The sequence below is a fragment of the Rhodnius prolixus genome, unplaced genomic scaffold (assembly GCF_049639745.1).
Source record: "Rhodnius prolixus isolate KJV_2025 unplaced genomic scaffold, Rpr scaffold_23, whole genome shotgun sequence".
In the NCBI taxonomy this organism is placed as follows: domain Eukaryota; kingdom Metazoa; phylum Arthropoda; class Insecta; order Hemiptera; family Reduviidae; genus Rhodnius; species Rhodnius prolixus.
The window spans coordinates 1,353,574-1,381,047 of record NW_027411627.1 but is presented as its reverse complement, the minus strand read 5'-3'; the positions used below and the strand labels follow the sequence as shown (position 1 = coordinate 1,381,047).

Below are 27,474 nucleotides of genomic sequence, written 5' to 3'. Positions count from 1 at the left end.
AGTACTAACCATTTCATCATCAATTTCTTTCTGCATATTATCCTGATTTTTTGAGCTTTTCGCTAACATATTAACCACGTCGTAGTTGAAATACTGCCATTTTCTGCAGAAAAATAGATAAGAAAATACAGTTTTCTTTACTTTGACAGAGGATGGACAGTTGTTTTAACGAGAGAACACTGTCCTGGGGCCGGCAGTGAATTGAGAGAAGTTCCAGGCCAATGGCCTCAGATGTTGACATGCCTTAATCAATAATGAAAAAAAAAATCTGTCCACAAAAGTGCCCTTTTGTTGAATCATCCTTAAAGGATCGCATTTAAAAGATGGTATCTATGCATTAGAAAAATCTGTGTACAAAGTGCACTGAACTAAAAGAAGAACCAAAATAATTATTGAAATAGAAACACAAGTATTTCAGCCCAGACTTTACCTTCTCTTGGAATACATTAAAATAATAAATCACTAAATAAATATGCACTAGTGTACTGCACTTCATTTACCTTAGTAAAATTTCTCCGTGTATCAACAGTAACCTCTCAATAAGAGCCTCTTTAACAGAAAAAAAGGTTGAATCTTGAGATTCAAAGATGTCGCCATCACCTAGAAACAATCTGCTGTGAACACTTTATTGGAAAAAGTTTCAAACAAATTCCGTAGTAAAAGATGCTATCTAAGCAAACTGATAAAAGCTGTATACATTCCTGACATAATAATAAATAACTGACACAAAACGCACTTTTGCAACATTATTGTATTAACCGTAAAATTAGGCAAACATTTGTTATTTGTAGATAAAACCCGCGCTAATTATATTTCATGACTACGACCAGGGCAGCCAACGCAAAAAAACAAAAAATTATACGTAAATAAATTTAAATAAAATAATTCTTACCATCACCCATATTTCCATCACTGTCAAATATTTGTACGTATAATTTCCTCAATAAAAGATCCAAAACTTTTTCAGGATAGCAGCAGGTCTATTTATAAAGGGCAAGAAATTATTAAAATAAAAAGGAAATAAACAAGTTATTGGAATCTGTATATGAAAAAAAAAAAAAAAATATGGAAAAGGTGGATACCTTAGAGATCATAGTGACAGCTGCCAATGACATAGGTTTGTAGCCCTGAATATCAACTTTATTGAAATTTATAACCACTAAATTAACTATCTTCTCAAAGAGTTCGTGGTCTCCTGGCAACCTGAGAACACACAAAGACGTACTAGGGAAAAAATAATATCGTCAGAAAAAAGGAAAAATTGGAATATTTCAGAACTTTCTCTCTACTTCCCCTTACTTGCTGGAGTTGGAGGACATATTCGAAATTAATTGCTTTCTGACGGAAATGAATGTACTGAATTAAAAGATATTTGTAAAAATAAATGCATGTTCATTAATATCTAGGCTTTTTGAAATGTCCTGAGGTAGTTTAGTTTTAATTTAGTGATTCCCGAGTGAATGGGTCCCAATCGGTAGCTATCCTAGCTCACAGATCTATAAACCTTTAGGCAGAGTTGGGCAAAAATTTAATCAATTAAAAAACAATTGAATTAAACCGAAATTTAATTTTAATCATGATTAAAATTAAAAAATTTAATCGGCCAAAATTAGTTGATTAAAATTAAATTCACTTTTAATTTAATCGGAATTTAATCAATTAAAATTTTTAATCATAACTAAAAATTAAGATTAAAATTAAATAATCAGAATTTTAATTGATTGAATTAAATTCCAAATTTAGTTTTAATCACTTTGGACGATTAAATTTTTTAATTTAATCAAAATTTAAGTGATTAAATTTTTAAAACCAAACATTGCCAATGGTTAAACCAGAATCGGACCAATGCATCTTTATTCCGCCTAGCTGGTGCATCTTCTCTATCAATATTATCCACCTTTCCCAAACTTGGCACCTTCATTCTACCAGTCTGGTGTCTCACCTGTACCATGTTGGTGACTCTCAAGACTTACATAGGACCACCTTACACTCTCATTTAACCATGTTTACCACTCACTATACTTAGATAGGACTACCTTACACTCACATTTAACCTAGTTAGCGACTCAATAGACTTATGAACAGGGTGACCAGAGTTATGTGTTCCACCCACTTTTTTTTTAAACGGCGGGAAATTTCAAAAAAATAGAAAACACGTATTTAATCAAATCTAGTTTTTTTCAGTAATTGACCCATTATTTAAACCCCAATTTCCCCAGATACAGTATCTAAGTTTTTTTTCAAATGGAACAAACCAGATCTAGGCAGGCTATAGCTATTCGATATTCCAGATCTTCGATTGAAGCCAAGGGATTAAGGTTACTGTACACTTTATTTTTTAGATATCCCCTCTGAAAATAGTCTATTGGGGTTAAATCCGTAGTTCGAGGTCAAAATCGAGCTCTTCTTGAACCGGATGATAACTGGGGATGAAAAGTAGATTACCTACGAAAACATCGTAAGGAAAAGGACATATTGTGAACCCGGAAAACCTAGCCCTTCCACCTGTAAACCTAATTTCACTCTGAATAAGAGAATGTTGTGTATATAGTGGGACATTCGAGGACCTACACATTATGAGCTTTTAAAACCGAACGAAAAGCTAAATTCGGAGAAGTATTGTTAGCAAATGCATAATTTAAAGACAGCAGTCCAAGAAAAAAGGCCGTCGATGTTCAATAGGAAGAACATCATACTGCATCATAATGCCATGCCAAATGCTGCTTTAAAGACTCGTCTAAAAATTGCAGAACAAGGCTGGAAAATTCTGTCGCATCCACCATATTCCCCGAACTTAGCACTCTCCGACTATCACTTGTTTTTGTCCTTACAAAATTTGTTGAAGGGCGAAACATTTAAAAATGAAGTAGATATCAAACAAGTACTGGTTCAATTTCTCGCATCCAAAAATAATACATTTTTCAAAAATGAAATACAAAAATTGCGCCCACGCTGGCAAGATATCATTAATAATAATGGCAATTATATTATTTAATAAAGTTTATTTATAAAGTTTATTGGCAAGAAAACTTTGTATTTTGTTTTATTCCAAAAACGGACAGAACTTTCCGGTAGACCGTATATAAGTCTAGTGAGTGGTAAACATGGTTAAATGTGCTTGTAAGATAGCCCTATATAAGTCTAGTGAGTCGCCAACATGGTTAAATGTTAGTGCAAGGTGGTCCTATCTAAGTCTAGTGAGTGGTAAACATGGTTAAATGTGAATGTAAGGTGGTCCTATGAACGTCTAGAGCAGTGGTTCTTACCCGGTGTTCCGCGGAAGACTGGTGTTACGCGAATATGGTCCAAGTGTTCCGCGAAATTTCAATTTTAAATGTATTGAAGTTTAGAAACTTACGAAAGATACGAAAACAAAAAATTGTTCCTTTTTTTTTTAATTTGAATTTAATTTTAAGTTCTTGCTAAATACCGAATTTCAAATTATTTATTGTTAGTATTCCGCGAGAAAAATATATACATATAATTGTGTTCCGCGTCTATGAAAAGGTTAAGAACCACTGATATAAAGGGTTGAAATTTTTTTAGGTCATGAAATTCTGTAAAATTATGGCCATTCTACTCGTATATCTCCACTGTGAACCACGTATTGATATGGAATTTTTTTTCTCTTATACACTTTGTTTTTCTCAATTATAAACTATAGTTATTTTGTGCACAGATATAAAAAGGTAGAAGATATAAAGGGTTGAAAATTTTTTGGGTCATGAAATTCTGTACAATTATGGCCGTTCTATATCATCCACTGTGAACCACGTATTGATATGGAATTTTGTTCTCTTGTACACTTTGTTTTTCTCAATTATAAACTATAGTCATTTTGTGCACAGATCTATAAATATAGGAGATATAAAGGGTTGAAAATTTTTTGGGTCATGAAATTCTGTAAAATTATGGCCGTTCTATATCTTCCACTGTGAACCACGTATTGATATGGAATTTTGTTCTCTTGTACACTTTGTTTTTCTCAATTATAAACTATAGCCATTTTGTGCACAGATCTAAAAAGGTAGAAGATATAAAGGGTTGGAAATTTTTTGGGTCATGAAATTCTGTAAAATTATGACCGTTCTATATCTCCCACTGTGAACCACGTATTCGCATGAAACTTTGTTCTCTTGTACACTTTGTTTTTCTCAATTATAAACTATAGTTATTTTGTGCACAGATATAAAAAGGTAGACGATATAAAGGGTTGAAAATTTTTTGGGTCATGAAATTCTGTAAAATTATGGCCGTTCTATATCTCCCACCGTGAAGCACGTATTCGTATGAAACTTTGTTCTCTTGTACACTTTGTTTTTCTCAATTATAAACTATAGCCATTTTGTGCACAGATCTAAAAAGGTAGAAGATATAAAGGATTGAAAATTTTTTGGGTCATGAAATTCTGTAAAATTATGGCCGTTCTATATCTCCCACCGTGAACCACGTATTCGTATGAAATTTTGTTCTCTTGTACACTTTGTTTTTCTCAATTATAAACTATAGCCATTTTGTGCACAGATCTAAAAAGGTAGAAGATATAAAGGATTGAAAATTTTTTGGGTCATGAAATTCTGTAAAATTATGACCGTTCTATATCTCCCAATGTGAACCACGTATTCGCAGGAAACTTTGTTCTCTTGTACACTTTGTTTTTCTCAATTATAAACTATAGCCATTTTGTGCACAGATCTAAAAAGGTAGACGATATAAAGGATTGAAAATTTTTTGGGTCATGAAATTCTGTAAAATTATGGCCGTTCTATATCTCCCACCGTGAACCACGTATTCGTATGAAATTTTGTTCTCTTGTACACTTTGTTTTTCTCAATTATAAACTATAGCCATTTTGTGCACAGATCTAAAAAGGTAGAAGATATAAAGGTTTGAAAATTTTTTGGGTCATGAAATTCTGTAAAATTATGGCCGTTCTATATCTCCCACCGTGAAGCACGTATTCGTATGAAATTTTGTTCACTTGTTCACTTTCTTTTTCTCAATTATAAACTATAGTTATTTTGTGCACAGATCTATAAATGTAGAAGATATAAAGGGTTCAAAATTTTTTGGGTCATGAAATTCTGTAAAATTATGACCGTTCTATATCTCCCACTGTGAACCACGTATTCGTATGAAATTTTGTTCTCTTGTACACTTTGTTTTCCTCAATTATAAACATTAGTTATTTTGTGCACAGATCTAAAAAGGTAGAAGATATAAAGGGTGGAAAATTGTTTGGGTCATGAAATTCTGTAAAATTATGGCCGTTCTATATCTTCCACAGTGAACCACGTATTGATATGGAATTTTGTTCTCTTGCACACATTGTTTTTCTAAATTATAAACTATAGTCATTTTGTGCACAGATCTAAAAAGGTAGAAGATATAAAGGGTTGAAAAATTTTTGGGTCATGAAATTCTGTAAAATTATGGCCGTTCTATATCTCCCACCGTGAACCACGTATTCGTATGAAATTTTGTTCTCTTGTTCACTTTGTTTTTCTCAATTATAAACTATAGTTATTTTGTGCACAGATCTATAAATGTAGAAGATATAAAGGGTTGAAAATTTTTTGGGTCATGAAATTCTGTAAAAATATGACCGTTCTATATCTCCCACTGTGAACCACGTATTCGTATGAAATTTTGTTCTCTTGTAAACTTTGTTTTTCTCAATTATAAACTATAGTTATTTTGTGCACAGATCTATAAATATAGAAGATATAAAGGGTTGAAAATTTTTTGGGTCATGAAATTCTGTAAAATTATGACCGTTCTATATCTCCCACTGTGAACCACGTACTCGTATGAATCTTTTTTCTCTTGTACACTTTGTTTTTCTCAATTATAAACTATAGTCATTTTGTGCACAGATCTAAAAAGGTAGAAGATATAAAAGGATGAAAATTTTTTGGGTCATGAAATTCTGTAAAATTATGGCCGTTCTATATCTTCCACTGTGAACCACGTATTGATATGGAATTTTGTTCTCTTGTACACATTGTTTTTCTCAATTATAAACTATAGTCATTTTGTGCGCAGATCTATAAATATAGGAGATATAAAGGGTTCAAAATTTTTTGGGTCATGAAATTCTGTAAAATTATGGCCGTTCTATATCTTCCACTGAGAACCACGTATTGATATGGAATTTTGTTCTCTTGTACACTTTGTTTTTCTCAATTATAAACTATAGCCATTTTGTGCACAGATCTAAAAAGGTAGAAGATATAAAGGGTTGAAAATTTTTTGGGTCATGAAATTCTGTAAAATTATGGCCGTTCTATATCTCCCACCGCGAATCACATATTCGTATGAAATTTTGTTCTCTTGTTCACTTTGTTTTTCTCAATTATAAACTATAGTTATTTTGTGCACAGATCTATAAATGTAGAAGATATAAAGGGTTGAAAATTTTTTGGGTCATGAAATTCTGTAAAATTATGACCGTTCTATATCTCCCACTGTGAACCACGTATTGATATGGAATTTTGTTCTCTTGCACACATTGTTTTTCTAAATTATAAACTATAGTCATTTTGTGCACAGATCTAAAAAGGTAGAAGATATAAAGGGTTGAAAAATTTTTGGGTCATGAAATTCTGTAAAATTATGGCCGTTCTATATCTCCCACCGTGAACCACGTATTCGTATGAAATTTTGTTCTCTTGTTCACTTTGTTTTTCTCAATTATAAACTATAGTTATTTTGTGCACAGATCTATAAATGTAGAAGATATAAAGGGTTGAAAATTTTTTGGGTCATGAAATTCTGTAAAATTATGACCGTTCTATATCACCCACTGTGAACCACGTATTCGTATGAAATTTTGTTCTCTTGTACACTTTGTTTTTCTCAATTATAAACTATAGTTATTTTGTGCACAGATCTATAAATGTAGAAGATATAAAGGGTTGAAAATTTTTTGGGTCATGAAATTCTGTAAAATTATGACCGTTCTATATCTCCCACTGTGAACCACGTATTCGTATGAAACTTTGTTATCTTGTACACTTTGTTTTTCTCAATTATAAACTATAGCCATTTTGTGCACAGATCTAAAAAGGTAGAAGATATAAAGGATTGAAAATTTTTTGGGTCATGAAATTCTGTAAAATTATGGCCGTTCTATATCTCCCACCGTGAAGCACGTATTCGTATGAAATTTTGTTCTCTTGTTCACTTTGTTTTTCTCAATTATAAACTATAGTTATTTTGTGCACAGATCTATAAATGTAGAAGATATAAAGGGTTGAAAATTTTTTAGGTCATGAAATTCTGTAAAATTATGACCGTTCTATATCTCCCACTGTGAACCACGTATTCGTATGAAATTATGTTCTCTTGTACACTATGTTTTCCTGAATTATAAACTATAGTTATTTTGTGCACAGATCTAAAAAGGTAGAAGATATAAAGGTTTGAAAATTGTTTGGGTCATGAAATTCTGTACAATTATGGCCGTTCTATATCTTCCACAGTGAACCACGTATTGATATGGAATTTTGTTCTCTTGCACACATTGTTTTTCTAAATTATAAACTATAGTCATTTTGTGCACAGATCTAAAAAGGTAGAAAATATAAAGGGTTGAAAAATTTTTGGGTCATGAAATTCTGTAAAATTATGGCCGTTTTATATCTCCCACCGTGAACCACGTATTCGTATGAAATTTTGTTCTCTTGTTCACTTTGTTTTTCTCAATTATAAACTATAGTTATTTTGTGCACAGATCTATAAATGTAGAAGATATAAAGGGTTGAAAATTTTTTGGGTCATAAAATTCTGTAAAATTATGACCGTTCTATACCTCCCACTGTGTACCACGTATTCGTATGAAATTTTGTTCTCTTGTACACTTTGTTTTTCTCAATTATAAACTATAGTTAATTTGTGCACAGATCTATAAATGTAGAAGATATAAAGGGTTGAAAATTTTTTGGGTAATGAAATTCTGTAAAATTATGACCGTTCTATATCTCCCACTGTGAACCACGTATTCGTATGAAATTTTGTTCTCTTGTACACTTTGTTTTTCTCAATTATAAACTATAGTTATTTTGTGCACAGATATAAAAAGGTAGAAGATATAAAGGATTGAAAATTTTTTGGGTCATGAAATTCTGTAAAATTATGACCGTTCTATATCTCCCAATGTGAACCACGTATTCGCAGGAAACTTTGTTCTCTTGTACACTTTGTTTTTCTCAATTATAAACTATAGCCATTTTGTGCACAGATCTAAAAAGGTAGACGATATAAAGGATTGAAAATTTTTTGGGTCATGAAATTCTGTAAAATTATGGCCGTTCTATATCTCCCACCGTGAACCACGTATTCGTATGAAATTTTGTTCTCTTGTACACTTTGTTTTTCTCAATTATAAACTATAGCCATTTTGTGCACAGATCTAAAAAGGTAGAAGATATAAAGGTTTGAAAATTTTTTGGGTCATGAAATTCTGTAAAATTATGGCCGTTCTATATCTCCCACCGTGAAGCACGTATTCGTATGAAATTTTGTTCACTTGTTCACTTTCTTTTTCTCAATTATAAACTATAGTTATTTTGTGCACAGATCTATAAATGTAGAAGATATAAAGGGTTCAAAATTTTTTGGGTCATGAAATTCTGTAAAATTATGACCGTTCTATATCTCCCACTGTGAACCACGTATTCGTATGAAATTTTGTTCTCTTGTACACTTTGTTTTCCTCAATTATAAACATTAGTTATTTTGTGCACAGATCTAAAAAGGTAGAAGATATAAAGGGTGGAAAATTGTTTGGGTCATGAAATTCTGTAAAATTATGGCCGTTCTATATCTTCCACAGTGAACCACGTATTGATATGGAATTTTGTTCTCTTGCACACATTGTTTTTCTAAATTATAAACTATAGTCATTTTGTGCACAGATCTAAAAAGGTAGAAGATATAAAGGGTTGAAAAATTTTTGGGTCATGAAATTCTGTAAAATTATGGCCGTTCTATATCTCCCACCGTGAACCACGTATTCGTATGAAATTTTGTTCTCTTGTTCACTTTGTTTTTCTCAATTATAAACTATAGTTATTTTGTGCACAGATCTATAAATGTAGAAGATATAAAGGGTTGAAAATTTTTTGGGTCATGAAATTCTGTAAAAATATGACCGTTCTATATCTCCCACTGTGAACCACGTATTCGTATGAAATTTTGTTCTCTTGTAAACTTTGTTTTTCTCAATTATAAACTATAGTTATTTTGTGCACAGATCTATAAATATAGAAGATATAAAGGGTTGAAAATTTTTTGGGTCATGAAATTCTGTAAAATTATGACCGTTCTATATCTCCCACTGTGAACCACGTACTCGTATGAATCTTTTTTCTCTTGTACACTTTGTTTTTCTCAATTATAAACTATAGTCATTTTGTGCACAGATCTAAAAAGGTAGAAGATATAAAAGGATGAAAATTTTTTGGGTCATGAAATTCTGTAAAATTATGGCCGTTCTATATCTTCCACTGTGAACCACGTATTGATATGGAATTTTGTTCTCTTGTACACATTGTTTTTCTCAATTATAAACTATAGTCATTTTGTGCGCAGATCTATAAATATAGGAGATATAAAGGGTTCAAAATTTTTTGGGTCATGAAATTCTGTAAAATTATGGCCGTTCTATATCTTCCACTGAGAACCACGTATTGATATGGAATTTTGTTCTCTTGTACACTTTGTTTTTCTCAATTATAAACTATAGCCATTTTGTGCACAGATCTAAAAAGGTAGAAGATATAAAGGGTTGAAAATTTTTTGGGTCATGAAATTCTGTAAAATTATGGCCGTTCTATATCTCCCACCGCGAATCACATATTCGTATGAAATTTTGTTCTCTTGTTCACTTTGTTTTTCTCAATTATAAACTATAGTTATTTTGTGCACAGATCTATAAATGTAGAAGATATAAAGGGTTGAAAATTTTTTGGGTCATGAAATTCTGTAAAATTATGACCGTTCTATATCTCCCACTGTGAACCACGTATTGATATGGAATTTTGTTCTCTTGCACACATTGTTTTTCTAAATTATAAACTATAGTCATTTTGTGCACAGATCTAAAAAGGTAGAAGATATAAAGGGTTGAAAAATTTTTGGGTCATGAAATTCTGTAAAATTATGGCCGTTCTATATCTCCCACCGTGAACCACGTATTCGTATGAAATTTTGTTCTCTTGTTCACTTTGTTTTTCTCAATTATAAACTATAGTTATTTTGTGCACAGATCTATAAATGTAGAAGATATAAAGGGTTGAAAATTTTTTGGGTCATGAAATTCTGTAAAATTATGACCGTTCTATATCACCCACTGTGAACCACGTATTCGTATGAAATTTTGTTCTCTTGTACACTTTGTTTTTCTCAATTATAAACTATAGTTATTTTGTGCACAGATCTATAAATGTAGAAGATATAAAGGGTTGAAAATTTTTTGGGTCATGAAATTCTGTAAAATTATGACCGTTCTATATCTCCCACTGTGAACCACGTATTCGTATGAAACTTTGTTATCTTGTACACTTTGTTTTTCTCAATTATAAACTATAGCCATTTTGTGCACAGATCTAAAAAGGTAGAAGATATAAAGGATTGAAAATTTTTTGGGTCATGAAATTCTGTAAAATTATGGCCGTTCTATATCTCCCACCGTGAAGCACGTATTCGTATGAAATTTTGTTCTCTTGTTCACTTTGTTTTTCTCAATTATAAACTATAGTTATTTTGTGCACAGATCTATAAATGTAGAAGATATAAAGGGTTGAAAATTTTTTAGGTCATGAAATTCTGTAAAATTATGACCGTTCTATATCTCCCACTGTGAACCACGTATTCGTATGAAATTATGTTCTCTTGTACACTATGTTTTCCTGAATTATAAACTATAGTTATTTTGTGCACAGATCTAAAAAGGTAGAAGATATAAAGGTTTGAAAATTGTTTGGGTCATGAAATTCTGTACAATTATGGCCGTTCTATATCTTCCACAGTGAACCACGTATTGATATGGAATTTTGTTCTCTTGCACACATTGTTTTTCTAAATTATAAACTATAGTCATTTTGTGCACAGATCTAAAAAGGTAGAAAATATAAAGGGTTGAAAAATTTTTGGGTCATGAAATTCTGTAAAATTATGGCCGTTTTATATCTCCCACCGTGAACCACGTATTCGTATGAAATTTTGTTCTCTTGTTCACTTTGTTTTTCTCAATTATAAACTATACTTATTTTGTGCACAGATCTATAATTTTATATCTATAAAGGGTTGAAAATTTTTTGGGTCATGAAATTCTGTAAAATTATGGCTGTTCTATACTCCCACCATGAACCACGTATTCGTATGAAATTTTGTTCTCTTGTACACTTTGTTTTTCTCAATTATAAACTATAGTTAATTTGTGCACAGATCTATAAATGTAGAAGATATAAAGGGTTGAAAATTTTTTGGGTAATGAAATTCTGTAAAATTATGACCGTTCTATATCTCCCACTGTGAACCACGTATTCGTATGAAATTTTGTTCTCTTGTACACTTTGTTTTTCTCAATTATAAACTATAGTTATTTTGTGCACAGATATAAAAAGGTAGAAGATATAAAGGGTTGAAAATTTTTTGGGTCATGAAATTCTGTAAAATTATGGCCGTTCTATATCTCCCACCGTGAACCACGTATTCGTATGAAATTTTGTTCTCTCGTACACTTTGTTTTTCTCAATTATAAACTATAGTTATTTTGTGCACAGATCTATAAATGTAGAAGATATAAAGGGTTGAAAATTTTTTGGGTCATGAAATTCTGTAAAATTATGACCGTTCTATATCTCCCACTGTGAACCACGTATTCGTATGAAACTTTGTTCTCTTGTACACTTTGTTTTTCTCAATTATAAACTATAGTTATTTTGTGCACAGATCTATAAATGTAGAAGATATAAAGGGTTGAAAATTTTTTGGGTCATGAAATTCTGTAAAATAATGACCGTTCTATATCACCCACTGTGAACCACGTATTCGTATGAAATTTTGTTCTCTTGTACACTTTGTTTTTCTCAATTATAAACTATAGTTATTTTGTGCACAGATCTATAAATATAGAAGATATAAAGGGTTGAAAATTTTTTGGGTCATGAAATTCTGTAAAATTATGACCGTTCTATATCTCCCACTGTGAACCACGTATTCGTATGAATCTTTTTTCTCTTGTACACTTTGTTTTTCTCAATTATAAACTATAGTCATTTTGTGCACAGATCTAAAAAGGTAGAAGATATAAAGGATTGAAAATTTTTTGGGTCATGAAATTCTGTAAAATTATGGCCGTTCTATATCTCCCACCGTGAAGCACGTATTCGTATGAAATTTTGTTCTCTTGTTCACTTTGTTTTTCTCAATTATAAACTATAGTTATTTTGTGCACAGATCTATAAATGTAGAAGATATAAAGGGTTGAAAATTTTTTAGGTCATGAAATTCTGTAAAATTATGACCGTTCTATATCTCCCACTGTGAACCACGTATTCGTATGAAATTATGTTCTCTTGTACACTATGTTTTCCTGAATTATAAACTATAGTTATTTTGTGCACAGATCTAAAAAGGTAGAAGATATAAAGGTTTGAAAATTGTTTGGGTCATGAAATTCTGTACAATTATGGCCGTTCTATATCTTCCACAGTGAACCACGTATTGATATGGAATTTTGTTCTCTTGCACACATTGTTTTTCTAAATTATAAACTATAGTCATTTTGTGCACAGATCTAAAAAGGTAGAAAATATAAAGGGTTGAAAAATTTTTGGGTCATGAAATTCTGTAAAATTATGGCCGTTTTATATCTCCCACCGTGAACCACGTAATCGTATGAAATTTTGTTCTCTTGTTCACTTTGTTTTTCTCAATTATAAACTATAGTTATTTTGTGCACAGATCTATAAATGTAGAAGATATAAAGGGTTGAAAATTTTTTGGGTCATAAAATTCTGTAAAATTATGACCGTTCTATACCTCCCACTGTGTACCACGTATTCGTATGAAATTTTGTTCTCTTGTACACTTTGTTTTTCTCAATTATAAACTATAGTTAATTTGTGCACAGATCTATAAATGTAGAAGATATAAAGGGTTGAAAATTTTTTGGGTAATGAAATTCTGTAAAATTATGACCGTTCTATATCTCCCACTGTGAACCACGTATTCGTATGAAATTTTGTTCTCTTGTACACTTTGTTTTTCTCAATTATAAACTATAGTTATTTTGTGCACAGATATAAAAAGGTAGAAGATATAAAGGGTTGAAAATTTTTTGGGTCATGAAATTCTGTAAAATTATGGCCGTTCTATATCTCCCACCGTGAACCACGTATTCGTATGAAATTTTGTTCTCTCGTACACTTTGTTTTTCTCAATTATAAACTATAGTTATTTTGTGCACAGATCTATAAATGTAGAAGATATAAAGGGTTGAAAATTTTTTGGGTCATGAAATTCTGTAAAATTATGACCGTTCTATATCTCCCACTGTGAACCACGTATTCGTATGAAACTTTGTTCTCTTGTACACTTTGTTTTTCTCAATTATAAACTATAGTTATTTTGTGCACAGATCTATAAATGTAGAAGATATAAAGGGTTGAAAATTTTTTGGGTCATGAAATTCTGTAAAATTATGACCGTTCTATATCACCCACTGTGAACCACGTATTCGTATGAAATTTTGTTCTCTTGTACACTTTGTTTTTCTCAATTATAAACTATAGTTATTTTGTGCACAGATCTATAAATATAGAAGATATAAAGGGTTGAAAATTTTTTGGGTCATGAAATTCTGTAAAATTATGACCGTTCTATATCTCCCACTGTGAACCACGTATTCGTATGAATCTTTTTTCTCTTGTACACTTTGTTTTTCTCAATTATAAACTATAGTCATTTTGTGCACAGATCTAAAAAGGTAGAAGATATAAAAGCATGAAAATTTTTTGGGTCATGAAATTCTGTAAAATTATGGCCGTTCTATATCTCCCACCGTGAAGCACGTATTCGTATGAAATTTTGTTCTCTTGTTCACTTTGTTTTTCTCAATTATAAACTATAGTTATTTTGTGCACAGATCTATAAATGTAGAAGATATAAAGGGTTGAAAATTTTTTGGGTCATGAAATTCTGTAAAATTATGACCGTTCTATATCTCCCACTGTGAACCACGTATTCGTATGAAACTTTTTTCCCTTGTACACTTTGTTTTTCTCAATTATAAACTATAGTCATTTTGTGCACAGATCTAAAAAGGTAGAAGATATAAAAGGATGAAAATTTTTTGGGTTATGAAATTCTGTAAAATTATGGCCGTTCTATATCATCCACTGTGAACCACGTATTCGTATGAAACTTTGTTCTCTTGTACACTTTGTTTTTCTCAATTATAAACTATAGCCATTTTGTGCACAGATCTAAAAAGGTAGAAGATATAAAGGATTGAAAATTTTTTGGGTCATGAAATTCTGTAAAATTATGGCCGTTCTATATCTCCCACCGTGAAGCACGTGTTCGTATGAAATTTTGTTCTCTTGTTCACTTTGTTTTTCTCAATTATAAACTATAGTTATTTTGTGCACAGATCTATAAATGTAGAAGATATAAAGGGTTGAAAATTTTTTAGGTCATGAAATTCTGTAAAATTATGACCGTTCTATATCTCCCACTGTGAACCACGTATTCGTATGAAATTATGTTCTCTTGTACACTATGTTTTCCTGAATTATAAACTATAGTTATTTTGTGCACAGATCTAAAAAGGTAGAAGATATAAAGGTTTGAAAATTGTTTGGGTCATGAAATTCTGTACAATTATGGCCGTTCTATATCTTCCACAGTGAACCACGTATTGATATGGAATTTTGTTCTCTTGCACACATTGTTTTTCTAAATTATAAACTATAGTCATTTTGTGCACAGATCTAAAAAGGTAGAAAATATAAAGGGTTGAAAAATTTTTGGGTCATGAAATTCTGTAAAATTATGGCCGTTTTATATCTCCCACCGTGAACCACGTATTCGTATGAAATTTTGTTCTCTTGTTCACTTTGTTTTTCTCAATTATAAACTATAGTTATTTTGTGCACAGATCTATAAATGTAGAAGATATAAAGGGTTGAAAATTTTTTGGGTCATAAAATTCTGTAAAATTATGACCGTTCTATACCTCCCACTGTGTACCACGTATTCGTATGAAATTTTGTTCTCTTGTACACTTTGTTTTTCTCAATTATAAACTATAGTTAATTTGTGCACAGATCTATAAATGTAGAAGATATAAAGGGTTGAAAATTTTTTGGGTAATGAAATTCTGTAAAATTATGACCGTTCTATATCTCCCACTGTGAACCACGTATTCGTATGAAATTTTGTTCTCTTGTACACTTTGTTTTTCTCAATTATAAACTATAGTTATTTTGTGCACAGATATAAAAAGGTAGAAGATATAAAGGGTTGAAAATTTTTTGGGTCATGAAATTCTGTAAAATTATGGCCGTTCTATATCTCCCACCGTGAACCACGTATTCGTATGAAATTTTGTTCTCTCGTACACTTTGTTTTTCTCAATTATAAACTATAGTTATTTTGTGCACAGATCTATAAATGTAGAAGATATAAAGGGTTGAAAATTTTTTGGGTCATGAAATTCTGTAAAATTATGACCGTTCTATATCTCCCACTGTGAACCACGTATTCGTATGAAACTTTGTTCTCTTGTACACTTTGTTTTTCTCAATTATAAACTATAGTTATTTTGTGCACAGATCTATAAATGTAGAAGATATAAAGGGTTGAAAATTTTTTGGGTCATGAAATTCTGTAAAATTATGACCGTTCTATATCACCCACTGTGAACCACGTATTCGTATGAAATTTTGTTCTCTTGTACACTTTGTTTTTCTCAATTATAAACTATAGTTATTTTGTGCACAGATCTATAAATATAGAAGATATAAAGGGTTGAAAATTTTTTGGGTCATGAAATTCTGTAAAATTATGACCGTTCTATATCTCCCACTGTGAACCACGTATTCGTATGAATCTTTTTTCTCTTGTACACTTTGTTTTTCTCAATTATAAACTATAGTCATTTTGTGCACAGATCTAAAAAGGTAGAAGATATAAAAGCATGAAAATTTTTTGGGTCATGAAATTCTGTAAAATTATGGCCGTTCTATATCTCCCACCGTGAAGCACGTATTCGTATGAAATTTTGTTCTCTTGTTCACTTTGTTTTTCTCAATTATAAACTATAGTTATTTTGTGCACAGATCTATAAATGTAGAAGATATAAAGGGTTGAAAATTTTTTGGGTCATGAAATTCTGTAAAATTATGACCGTTCTATATCTCCCACTGTGAACCACGTATTCGTATGAAACTTTTTTCCCTTGTACACTTTGTTTTTCTCAATTATAAACTATAGTCATTTTGTGCACAGATCTAAAAAGGTAGAAGATATAAAAGGATGAAAATTTTTTGGGTTATGAAATTCTGTAAAATTATGGCCGTTCTATATCATCCACTGTGAACCACGTATTCGTATGAAACTTTGTTCTCTTGTACACTTTGTTTTTCTCAATTATAAACTATAGCCATTTTGTGCACAGATCTAAAAAGGTAGAAGATATAAAGGATTGAAAATTTTTTGGGTCATGAAATTCTGTAAAATTATGGCCGTTCTATATCTCCCACCGTGAAGCACGTGTTCGTATGAAATTTTGTTCTCTTGTTCACTTTGTTTTTCTCAATTATAAACTATAGTTATTTTGTGCACAGATCTATAAATGTAGAAGATATAAAGGGTTGAAAATTTTTTAGGTCATGAAATTCTGTAAAATTATGACCGTTCTATATCTCCCACTGTGAACCACGTATTCGTATGAAATTATGTTCTCTTGTACACTATGTTTTCCTGAATTATAAACTATAGTTATTTTGTGCACAGATCTAAAAAGGTAGAAGATATAAAGGTTTGAAAATTGTTTGGGTCATGAAATTCTGTACAATTATGGCCGTTCTATATCTTCCACAGTGAACCACGTATTGATATGGAATTTTGTTCTCTTGCACACATTGTTTTTCTAAATTATAAACTATAGTCATTTTGTGCACAGATCTAAAAAGGTAGAAAATATAAAGGGTTGAAAAATTTTTGGGTCATGAAATTCTGTAAAATTATGGCCGTTTTATATCTCCCACCGTGAACCACGTATTCGTATGAAATTTTGTTCTCTTGTTCACTTTGTTTTTCTCAATTATAAACTATAGTTATTTTGTGCACAGATCTATAAATGTAGAAGATATAAAGGGTTGAAAATTTTTTGGGTCATAAAATTCTGTAAAATTATGACCGTTCTATACCTCCCACTGTGTACCACGTATTCGTATGAAATTTTGTTCTCTTGTACACTTTGATTTTCTCAATTATAAACTATAGTTAATTTGTGCACAGATCTATAAATGTAGAAGATATAAAGGGTTGAAAATTTTTTGGGTAATGAAATTCTGTAAAATTATGACCGTTCTATATCTCCCACTGTGAACCACGTATTCGTATGAAATTTTGTTCTCTTGTACACTTTGTTTTTCTCAATTATAAACTATAGTCATTTTGTGCACAGATCTAAAAAGGTAGAAGATATAAAAGGATGAAAATTTTTTGGGTCATGAAATTCTGTAAAATTATGACCGTTCTATATCTCCCACTGTGAACCACGTATTCGTATGAAATTTTGTTCTCTTGTACACTTTGTTTTTCTCAATTATAAACTATAGTTATTTTGTGCACAGATATAAAAAGGTAGAAGATATAAAGGGTTGAAAATTTTTTGGGTCATGAAATTCTGTAAAATTATGGCCGTTCTATATCTCCCACCGTGAACCACGTATTCGTATGAAATTTTGTTCTCTTGTACACTTTGTTTTTCTCAATTATAAACTACAGTTATTTTGTGCACAGATCTATAAATGTAGAAGATATAAAGGGTTGAAAATTTTTTGGGTCATGAAATTCTGTAAAATTATGACCGTTCTATATCTCCCACTGTGAATCACGTATTCGTATGAAACTTTGTTCTCTTGTACACTTTGTTTTTTTCAATTATAAACTATAGTCATTTTGTGCACAGATCTAAAAAGGTAGAAGATATAAAAGGATGAAAATTTTTTGGGTCATGAAATTCTGTAAAATTATGGCCGTTCTATATCATCCACTGTGAACCACGTATTGATATGGAATCTTGTTCTCTTGTACACTTTGTTTTTCTCAATTATAAACTATAGTAATTTTGTGCACAGATATAAAAAGGTAGAAGATATAAAGGGTTGTAAATTTTTTGGGTCATGAATTTCTGTAAAATTATGGCCGTTGTATATCTCCCACTGTGAACCACGTATTCGTATGAAACTTTGTTCTCTTGTACACTTTGTTTTTCTCAATTATAAACTATAGTCATTTTGTGCACAGATCTAAAAAGGTAGAAGATATAAAGGGTTGAAAATTTTTTGGGTCATGAAATTCTTTAAAATTATGGCCGTTCTATATCTCCCACCGTGAACCACGTATTCGTATGAAATTTTGTTCTCTTGTTCACTTTGTTTTTCTCAATTATAAACTATAGTTATTTTGTGCACAGATATAAAAATTTTGTTCTCTTATACACTTTATTTAATGTTAGTGTTCCGCGAGAAAAATATATATATATACATATAATTGTGTTCCGCGTCTATGAAAAGGTTATGAACCACTGGTCTAGAGACTCGTGAAGAAGTCCAAGTCTACAAAAATTAACCGAAAATTATTTACTGAAGACGCTCAGAAAAAGGGTCTCGCCAAAACGTGGTTCGAACCATTGGTTGAAAAGCCATAAAAGTGGATGATTAAATTAGTTTGATTATCGATTGAAATTGAACTAATTCGGTGATTAAAATTAAAGTTCAATTTAATTCTCAGAGTTAATCATAATTTTTTTAGTTTGATTAAATTAGTTTGATTAACGATTAAATCTGAAATTTAATTGATTAAATAATTGTCATATGATTAAAATTACGATTAAATTCTGATTAAAATTAAAAATAAATTTAATCAATTGAAAAATTTAATCAATTAAATTTAGAATTTAATTTTTTTTTTAATCAGTGCCCAACTCTGCCTTTAGGTCACCTAGATCGATATTTTGTTTTCATTTAAGGGTATTCAGCTTTATTGATGCCCTCCACTAGCACTAGACCATTCACACTACAGCACTCTAGCCGGGTTTCCTAAATAGTTACAGCAAGAGTTGTGGATACTGAAAGGTAGATATAACCTTCCTGGTGCCACCCGCTCTTCTTGCCCAATCCCTTTTCCCAGATATTCTAAAGTTGTCTCCTCCAAGATAATACCGGGTATATTCTCACAGTCAGTTGTGTGAGATGGAAACTTGAGTTTGTAAAAGTCTCTATTCCAAATTTATTAAACTTGTTGGATGAAAATCCGAAAATGGCCAGATAAAGAAACGTGCGTGCTACGAAGGACAGAATCAGCGATACTCAATTTAAATATATATGAATCTAAATATTACAAATAATGAGTAAACCTTTTTATTACCTCATACACTTTCCATCTTTTTTTATCATGCTGATTTTAGATAACATTTTACATGAGTACTGAACGGCCATCAAATCTCTATGCTCTCTGAATCCTGCATTAATAACTGTCTGCAAATTAGACGAGACTAGAGAAGGTTTCTTGCTAAAATAAAATTTAGAAAATTAAAAATTATTACGATGCGATGTACAAATGAGGATTGAATAGGAGAAGAGCAATGAATCATTTGTACACTCAATAGTAAGGGAGGCTTGGTACAGCTGGGTGAGGTGTGATATGTCGCCAGCATAGCTGGCGTAAGACTTACATAACTATAGAACCAGTTGCAGCAGTCTATGAGTTGTCCACATACCTAAAACTTCCCGATCCGCCAGATTGAACTACAAGCTACTGAACTTACTATGTAAATTTAAGCGTTGAATGGTTTGTTTCATCACTCTGACGAAGGGAGATGAGCAGAAGAAATGATTTTCCTCGATCATGGTATGTTCCAGAAGGAAACCTATTTTTACAGATTGCCGTACAAAACAACAGGTTCCGAGAAACCCTCTTTATTATTATTTGTAAGGATTTAATGGTCAGTATCTAGATTCTATTTATCAAGAATTTACAGATACGGGGAAAAAAACAATAAAACATTGTAACAATATTTTCTAAACAAACCAATTTGAAGTACATATTGTTTGGAGGAAACTAATGGTAGTGGCTCAGCAAATTAAGAAAGCCCATGCATCTCAGTGACTACGTTCTTAATAGGGTAAGGAAGAGAAGCAGCATTGCAATGAGACTGGCTGAAGAACTTGAAAGGCGGACATTGGCCATTGGCGCTACAATTGACCCAAGCTCAACATTTTTTGCTCCTTTCTTTATTATAACTTCAATTATAACTTTCAATTTAAGATCAAGATGTTTCAAGCTATTTGATAAACACCCAAAATTCAGCAAACAAATTTCGAAAAACAACATTTAAATTGATACATAACTTTGTGATAAATAAATACACAGGAAACGAGAGATACTTACTACGCTATCATGTCCAGTAATATTAAAGCTGAAATACTTTCCTTTTCAGTTATCTGATCGTCTTTTTTATCAAACTTCTCCCAAAGAACCTAAAAGTACACCCAATAAAAGAAATGATTTGAAATATAAAATAATAAAAACTAATCGTAAATAAAAATGTTTATCATAAACAAACAATAACTAACCTGTATAAATTCTTTGTCTAATTCATCATTTTGTAGCCAAAGGTCGACCAAATCTTCTAATGCACCTTTTTGTTCCATGTCCAGATCGTCTAATAATTTGATAAGTCTCTGAGCGATCTATAAAATTTAAACAAAAGTATTTTGCAAATTTGATATTCTGATACGAGGAAAAGTAAGTAAAAATCTTGATTAATACGTACTACAATATTTTACCTAACTAGAATTCGCTAGACTGAAACTTATTCATTTTTTCAAACTCGGAATTTTCGAAATAAATTTAGTTTTTACAAAAACTCAACGACGCAAATTAGTGAACATCGCGTTACTTCCTCTTACCAGGGTACCTCTTTTAAAAATACCTTCCAAAACAAATTCTTGTACTGCCTCTCTCTTTCGAATAAAAGTTGCTTGTACTTACACACTTACAGCTGGAATTTAAAACTTTAAAAAAACGCTAACGCCACACACGAGAAATTTAAAAAAAAAAAACTCTCAAACAAAGTATTATTTGCTTCACAAATCTTTTTCTCTGAAGTAGAAGAAGTCTGTACAGCCACACATAACCCACAGTTTTTGACTTTTTAGGTTGTTAAAGTAGTATTAACTTTTATGACGATCTGCTCTTATAAATCGAAACTCGGAATTTCGAAATAAATAAATAAATTTGATTTTCAAGAAGAGAGTTTGGTACACTAAACCCTTAAGTGCTTTTGCTGAGCTTACTCCCTGGCATATTGTACTGCGGTTTTTATATACTATTCATATAATCAGACACATGTCTAATTATATTGTACATACAATATTAAAGCTATGTATACATAAACAACCGATTAAATAAACAAATTTAAAAAAAAAAAAAGCGAGATCTTTTTTACCAAAAGTTTTTAACCCTTCTACTAAAAAAGTACATAAAGGTAACCAAACATACTTGCAAGGCTCTCGCTCGAGCAGTTTTGTGGCATGTGGTCAAATATAATTTTCTGTAAGCAGCGGCCACGGCTTCCTTAATCGCTGGCTGGTCACATCGTACTAATAATAGAATGTTCCGCATCACTCTTCTAGAATCCGCTAAGCCAAACTGATAGGCTACTGTAAAAAACTCAATAGCTTCCGATACTCCCATTACACTTTTACTTTTCAATATGGAATTAATGTCTTTTCCAACATCATTCATTAAGATTGTGAAATTTATCGACTCCTGTAAATGAAAGCATATTTATTTTCTAATAAGATATGTAATTGCCATGTCAGTTCAAATAAAACAAACTGATAACTGAGATTATAGCCAAGCGAATTACTTCAATGTAGTCCACAACTGCTTTCTGTTTAGTGTATTCTTCGTTGAAATTGTCAAACTCGAGAGGCAGATCTGCAGATTTAGTAAAAATTTTCTTAAAAACGGCTGTATAATATTCTACAGGATCAGCGTTCTTATCCAAATTGCACCTGCAAAGTAGACATCAATGTGCTATTTCTAGTGTATTTCTCACTTTACTGTATCCTAAGAAAAACTCAGATAGCCCAGGCTCTGACACAATGAGATAAAGCTACAAAGCATTTCCTTTACAAACCCATACGAATCAAGTTAATAAACTATCTTAAATAACTACGGTCAAGTTACCTGATTTCTTGAGCATCCGGAAATTGTAATTCACTTTGTTTCAACAAATTGATAGCTTCTACAAAATGTTTCTCTAGCAATAACTTTATTATAATTAGCAGCACATCTGAGATATTAATACTTTGTGTAGAGACCATTTCTTCCTCCAACTCATTCTCTTAACAAAGTAAACAAATCTATTGAAAATAAAGTTGGCAAATAATAATTTATACTTTGAGATGAATATCATACTAACCTAAATTAGAAATATATTTGTTAATCTCTAGAATTAAATCGACTTCCAGGTGGGCCCACGCTTCTTCCTTAGGTAGTGTACGTTTGGCGTTTATATTTCTGAGGATAGTCTTGGCTTGTAACAATTGTCCGCGCATCTCAGTAAGGTTTAACTAAATAAGCGAAAACCATTATTTATCAAGAAATACAAAGAAATCAGTAATGGTTAAAAAATAGTCTTAATAAATACAAAAAGGGGCACCCACTCTTCCAGCGTATGGATTTTCTTTGAGTACGACAGTGAACAATTGGATCGCACTTTTGGCAGACATTAAACTCTTATCAGAAATTCTGTTTTTTGCAGACTGTAGAAGTATCATTAAATAACTTTTGGGAATAGCTCGTGCCCCAGCTAATTTGCTCCATAACTGCAGAGCCTAAAAATAATACCAATTTTATAAATAAGATTATAACAAATTATATTCTGTACCAATAAAAATAAATGTTTACTTTATTACAATCACTAAGTAATCGCATTGTCATGGCAACTAGTTTCTTTTACTAAATTGACAAAATTTTCGAACATAAAACTATCCCTACACCAAGATCCACACCAAGATTATTTTCGAGAAAATAAAAAGATTAGATCTATTCAGCTAAAATTTCTAGTCCAAAAAGCGTCGTTAAAACTGTTTTCAAGAAAATTCCAAAAATCACGAGACACCTATTTTCCTATAAACCCAAATTCAAACTTGACAGTATTTACTGCATTTTACGATCTAATATGGTTTGGGGTGTTTGCTTACAATTTAGAGTTTGTTTGCGAGTTTTCGAACCATCTTCTAGACACTTTGTACATTAGCACCTCTACTTACCTTTGGCGGGACGTTTAATTTGCAAAAAACAAAAGGGAGCGCCACAAAGAACTAAGATTACTGAAAATATAATAGCTTTAATAATGGATATGTCTACTAAATTCAGGAAACCGCAACAGATTTTTAGCAATAAGACAATCTCGAACTGTTTAATTAGTTAAGAACGCCTTGTTTTAGATACTGTAACCATGACCGGTGTCAACTCGAGTTCCATTCCAAACAGATTTTGGATCGTTTTAGGTAAGTTATGGAGCCTTTTTTGCTAATAGTACATGCATGTACTGGTCTCAGTTATTTCAAGAAATTGAAAGCACAAATTTCTGAAGAGCTAGGCCATCGCAGAAAAATGTTTCTAGGTCTGAAAATAATATATTATCCGAGAGAGGAGTGCCAAAATATTGTAATACATGGCCATAAAACTCTAACAATACTTTCTTGTAAAAAATCAGAGGTTATTGTAGTAAAAGTTTACAATTTTGATAGTAGTTCCTGATTTACTATAAAATCATTTCAACTCCTTTGTAATAATCACGTCCATATTATTTTCAGTTCGGCATCAATCATTAATGTCTATTATTGTTATTTCTGCAAACTTTAATGCAGGTAGTAAGCTTTAGAGAGGAGATTCTGAGATTTTTGATAAGTTGCCAAAATCGAATCCTACGACATAGAAATGCTAATTGCTTTTATAATAATCTAACTTGTAAGACTTAAATAATACGCTTAAAGATAGAAAAATATTGTTAATCTATTTGTAATTGGAAACTTTAAAAATGGCTCCTAAATATATTTATAAATAAGAAACTTTTACTAAAAGTGCAAATGAAAGTTAATAATAGAAAGAAGAAGCGGTAATATTTACCTTTGAACGAACGTAAGAATTCTGGTCCCTTAAATGGTTGCGTAAATGTCTTAGTAGTTGATCTCGTGTCCCTTGAGATCCCTCACTTATATTTCCGTCAGAAAAGCAATTCAAAATGATTTCAGTAAAAGCAATTAAAGAAGCGTTCCTCACGACGTATGGCTTAAAAGATAAATAAATAACATAATTATGAATTTGACTAGTTAAATCAGTAGGAAAGAATCATCCAATGCTGCTGATTACCTCAACTGTAAGATTTCTTGAAAGCGCTTTAACAGAAGGTAGCAGTAATTCTGGGTTAGCTTCTGCGATATCAGTAATGAAAGTGGCTACAGATTTTGCCAAACCGGGGACATCATCATCGTGAATTGAAATACTCAATTCTTTCAAAATTTTTGGAATAATCGTAGTACATTTATATTCAGTTGTCATTAGTACTGCTGTGCTTGCGATCGCCGGTACAGCTTGCTCGAACTGTTTCATTAACTGCAATTGAATCAATACAAAACATATCTTTGTAAAATAGGAAGTCTGAATTTTGAAAGTAGGATTGTTCCTGCAATGTGAGAGCGATTTCTATCTGGGTACCTTCTCTTAGACTATTCCGATCTCAATGGACTAATCAACCTTAGAGATGCATTGCATTGGTTTAGATGTTGAGCTTGTATTGTCACTTAACTTTTTAAGCAAATCAAAGTGTTAGTGCAAATCTTGTTCCAATTTTTTAAAATAAGAAAAAACTTTAGAATAAAAAATGCTCACGCTTTCTGTAGTAAAATTAAACATGGTGTATTCTTACGAAGTTTACATATTTACATTTTCTTTAAATTTAGAATTAGTAGTTTTAGGTTGAAAATAATGTACAATTTAAGGTAGCTATTTGCTGTCTGCAGTTTTCTTTAAGTTTAGAATTTTTTTCTACATATTAATTCTTAATGATAAGATGATAAATCCCTACATTACAAAAAAGGCAAACTGAAAGGCAAATTTTTGAGAGAATTTAAGCTGTTAAAGAAATCTAAAAAAAAAAAAATGAAGGAATTGAAAAATCAATTCAGTAAAGTGGTGAATCATGTGTATTTTCACTTTCACTTCACTTTTTTACCTAGTGAAGTACTCAAAACTGATATTACTCTTTAAATTCGAAAATCACGATTACTACTTCATTTTTAAAGAAATAATTGAAGGTAAAAAAAAAAAAACGAAAAAGGATAGTAAAAAGAGGCGTATATCTTCTTAATTCTGTGAATAAAGTAAAAAGAAGTACCTGAACAATTTTTGGTATGCAGGTAATTCCATGATTATAAGAGGCCACAAGCACTGCCAATACCTGAGATACGGAATCACGAAGTGGTTTTAACTTCGCCTGACCAACATCTGGATTTTCAAACGCTTTATAACAACAATTAGCAATCAAACTAAAAATATAAACCAAAGATATTCACATATCTTTATTGAAATTAAAAGAAATAAAAACATACTTTAATAACAAAATATCGTCTCACTCACTTAATCAGTGCTTCTTCAACTACATAGGATGGCCATAACAAGTTCAGTTTTTGTTGCAACATTTCATAAATATATGTAAATGCCAATTTCTTTTGTAAATTCCAATCCCATAAATCTTCAGGTTTAACACTTTTAGTTTTAGTCTTCAAACCTTTGCTTCTCTAAATATATAAACAAAAAAATATTTATTTCTAATAACATCCCAAGTGATACTAACATTTTCAGATCAAAACTTCACCTTCGGTTCCGATATAAAATTCTCTGAATTGAATGACAGTTTATCTTCATACGCTTTCTCAAATATTGAAAATATGTATACATTCATTTTGATTACATTTACTGCTTCACGTTTTGAATCAGGATCTTCGTTCAGTATCGCTTCACGAACAAACGAACCAATGTCTTTCAGCACTGTTTAAAAGAAATTTTTATACAATTTTAAAACTAATATGTTAATATTTATTAACAAGAAAAAGTTGGATAACCCTCACTTACTCCTTGAAATTACGCTATCGTAAACATCTTGAAGTTGGGCAAAATCAATTTCCTTCTCACTCAGTATTGAGTAAAGAATATCGAATCTTCGCAAAATACAAACGCAGCCTTTCGCCGAAATGTCTTTTTTCAAGTCTATAATGATTCAAACGCCAACATCAAAACCAGTTGTAATATCAGAAGTTTAAACACTCTTTATTCAAGAATTAGCTAAAAGAACTAAAAATGTGTTTAAAGTATACGCAGTCAAATTTTTAAAAAACCTTAGTGCAAAATATGATTCTTCTTCTTCGGCATATGTACATAACTTTCTGCGGGGAAAGCTTTTAATAATTTTTCCGGTACTTAAAGAAATGTAGTTTCAGAAATGAAGCAAACTGCTAATTTTAAAGAAAAAAAAGTAATATGAGTCTCAGTACCTTTTTTAAAAGTACTGTATTCTTAAAAACAAGTTTTAACATCCTTAAAGAATCTCGGACTCCTACGGTATCCCGTCTTAATAATGATAACGTCACGAACCAATTACAATTACGATAGGATTACGTATCGTATGTGATACACTTTATAAATTACTATAAAAGTTAATTTCATGCATTTGGTTATTTTCAGGTTATAGGGCAAAAGTAAATTCAACTTTTCTCACATAAATTACTTTTTTAAAGCAGCAATCATGTACTTCAATTATAGGAAACAGACTTCAATGAGCTTCTTATTAAAAAAATAAATAAGAGGCAGATCATTACGGCACTATACACAAACAGTTGATTCGAAAACTATCTAGTCGACTTCACCTTTATTATATTGTTCACTAGTTTTGTAAGAATACCAACCTTTTAGACTGCTTAAACAAGTCTTCCAATCTATTAAATTCTCTACTGAATATTGACCGCTAGTGCTTTTCAACAAATCTTCTTTAGTCAAAGGTATAATGAACTCCCAATCATCATTTAAATCCATCTTTGTATAGTAACTTAAAGTAAAAATGAAGTCGTAAAAGTTAATAACTCATTATTAATACAA

The 27,474-nt window shown here is 31.1% G+C and overlaps 1 protein-coding gene across 3 annotated transcripts in view; it reads right to left on the bottom strand.

Moving 5' to 3' along the window:
* The window catches only part of Cap-D2 (CAP-D2 condensin subunit), a 33,811-nt gene that overhangs the window by 5,988 nt on the left and 349 nt on the right, over window positions 1–27,474 (bottom strand). Inside the window, exons 2-20 of one of the 3 annotated variants that reach the window (XM_074139337.1) lie at window positions 27,285–27,424; window positions 26,455–26,589; window positions 26,198–26,370; window positions 25,960–26,120; window positions 25,718–25,868; window positions 24,694–24,936; window positions 24,451–24,612; window positions 22,980–23,150; window positions 22,736–22,886; window positions 22,501–22,657; window positions 22,178–22,325; window positions 21,808–22,077; window positions 20,880–20,996; window positions 20,695–20,783; window positions 19,672–19,815; window positions 1,083–1,203; window positions 893–980; window positions 501–600; window positions 10–103 (exon numbers count right to left, since the gene is read on the bottom strand). In XM_074139337.1, the coding sequence (XP_073995438.1) occupies window positions 10–103; window positions 501–600; window positions 893–980; window positions 1,083–1,203; window positions 19,672–19,815; window positions 20,695–20,783; window positions 20,880–20,996; window positions 21,808–22,077; window positions 22,178–22,325; window positions 22,501–22,657; window positions 22,736–22,886; window positions 22,980–23,150; window positions 24,451–24,612; window positions 24,694–24,936; window positions 25,718–25,868; window positions 25,960–26,120; window positions 26,198–26,370; window positions 26,455–26,589; window positions 27,285–27,411 (2,802 nt within the window). In that variant the 5' untranslated portion in view covers window positions 27,412–27,424. Of the gene's footprint in view, window positions 1–9; window positions 104–500; window positions 601–892; window positions 981–1,082; window positions 1,204–19,671; window positions 19,816–20,694; window positions 20,784–20,879; window positions 20,997–21,807; window positions 22,078–22,177; window positions 22,326–22,500; window positions 22,658–22,735; window positions 22,887–22,979; window positions 23,151–24,450; window positions 24,613–24,693; window positions 24,937–25,717; window positions 25,869–25,959; window positions 26,121–26,197; window positions 26,371–26,454; window positions 26,590–27,284; window positions 27,425–27,474 lie in introns of those variants that run through there. The other 2 variants (XM_074139338.1, XM_074139339.1) reach the window with 2 other exon arrangements.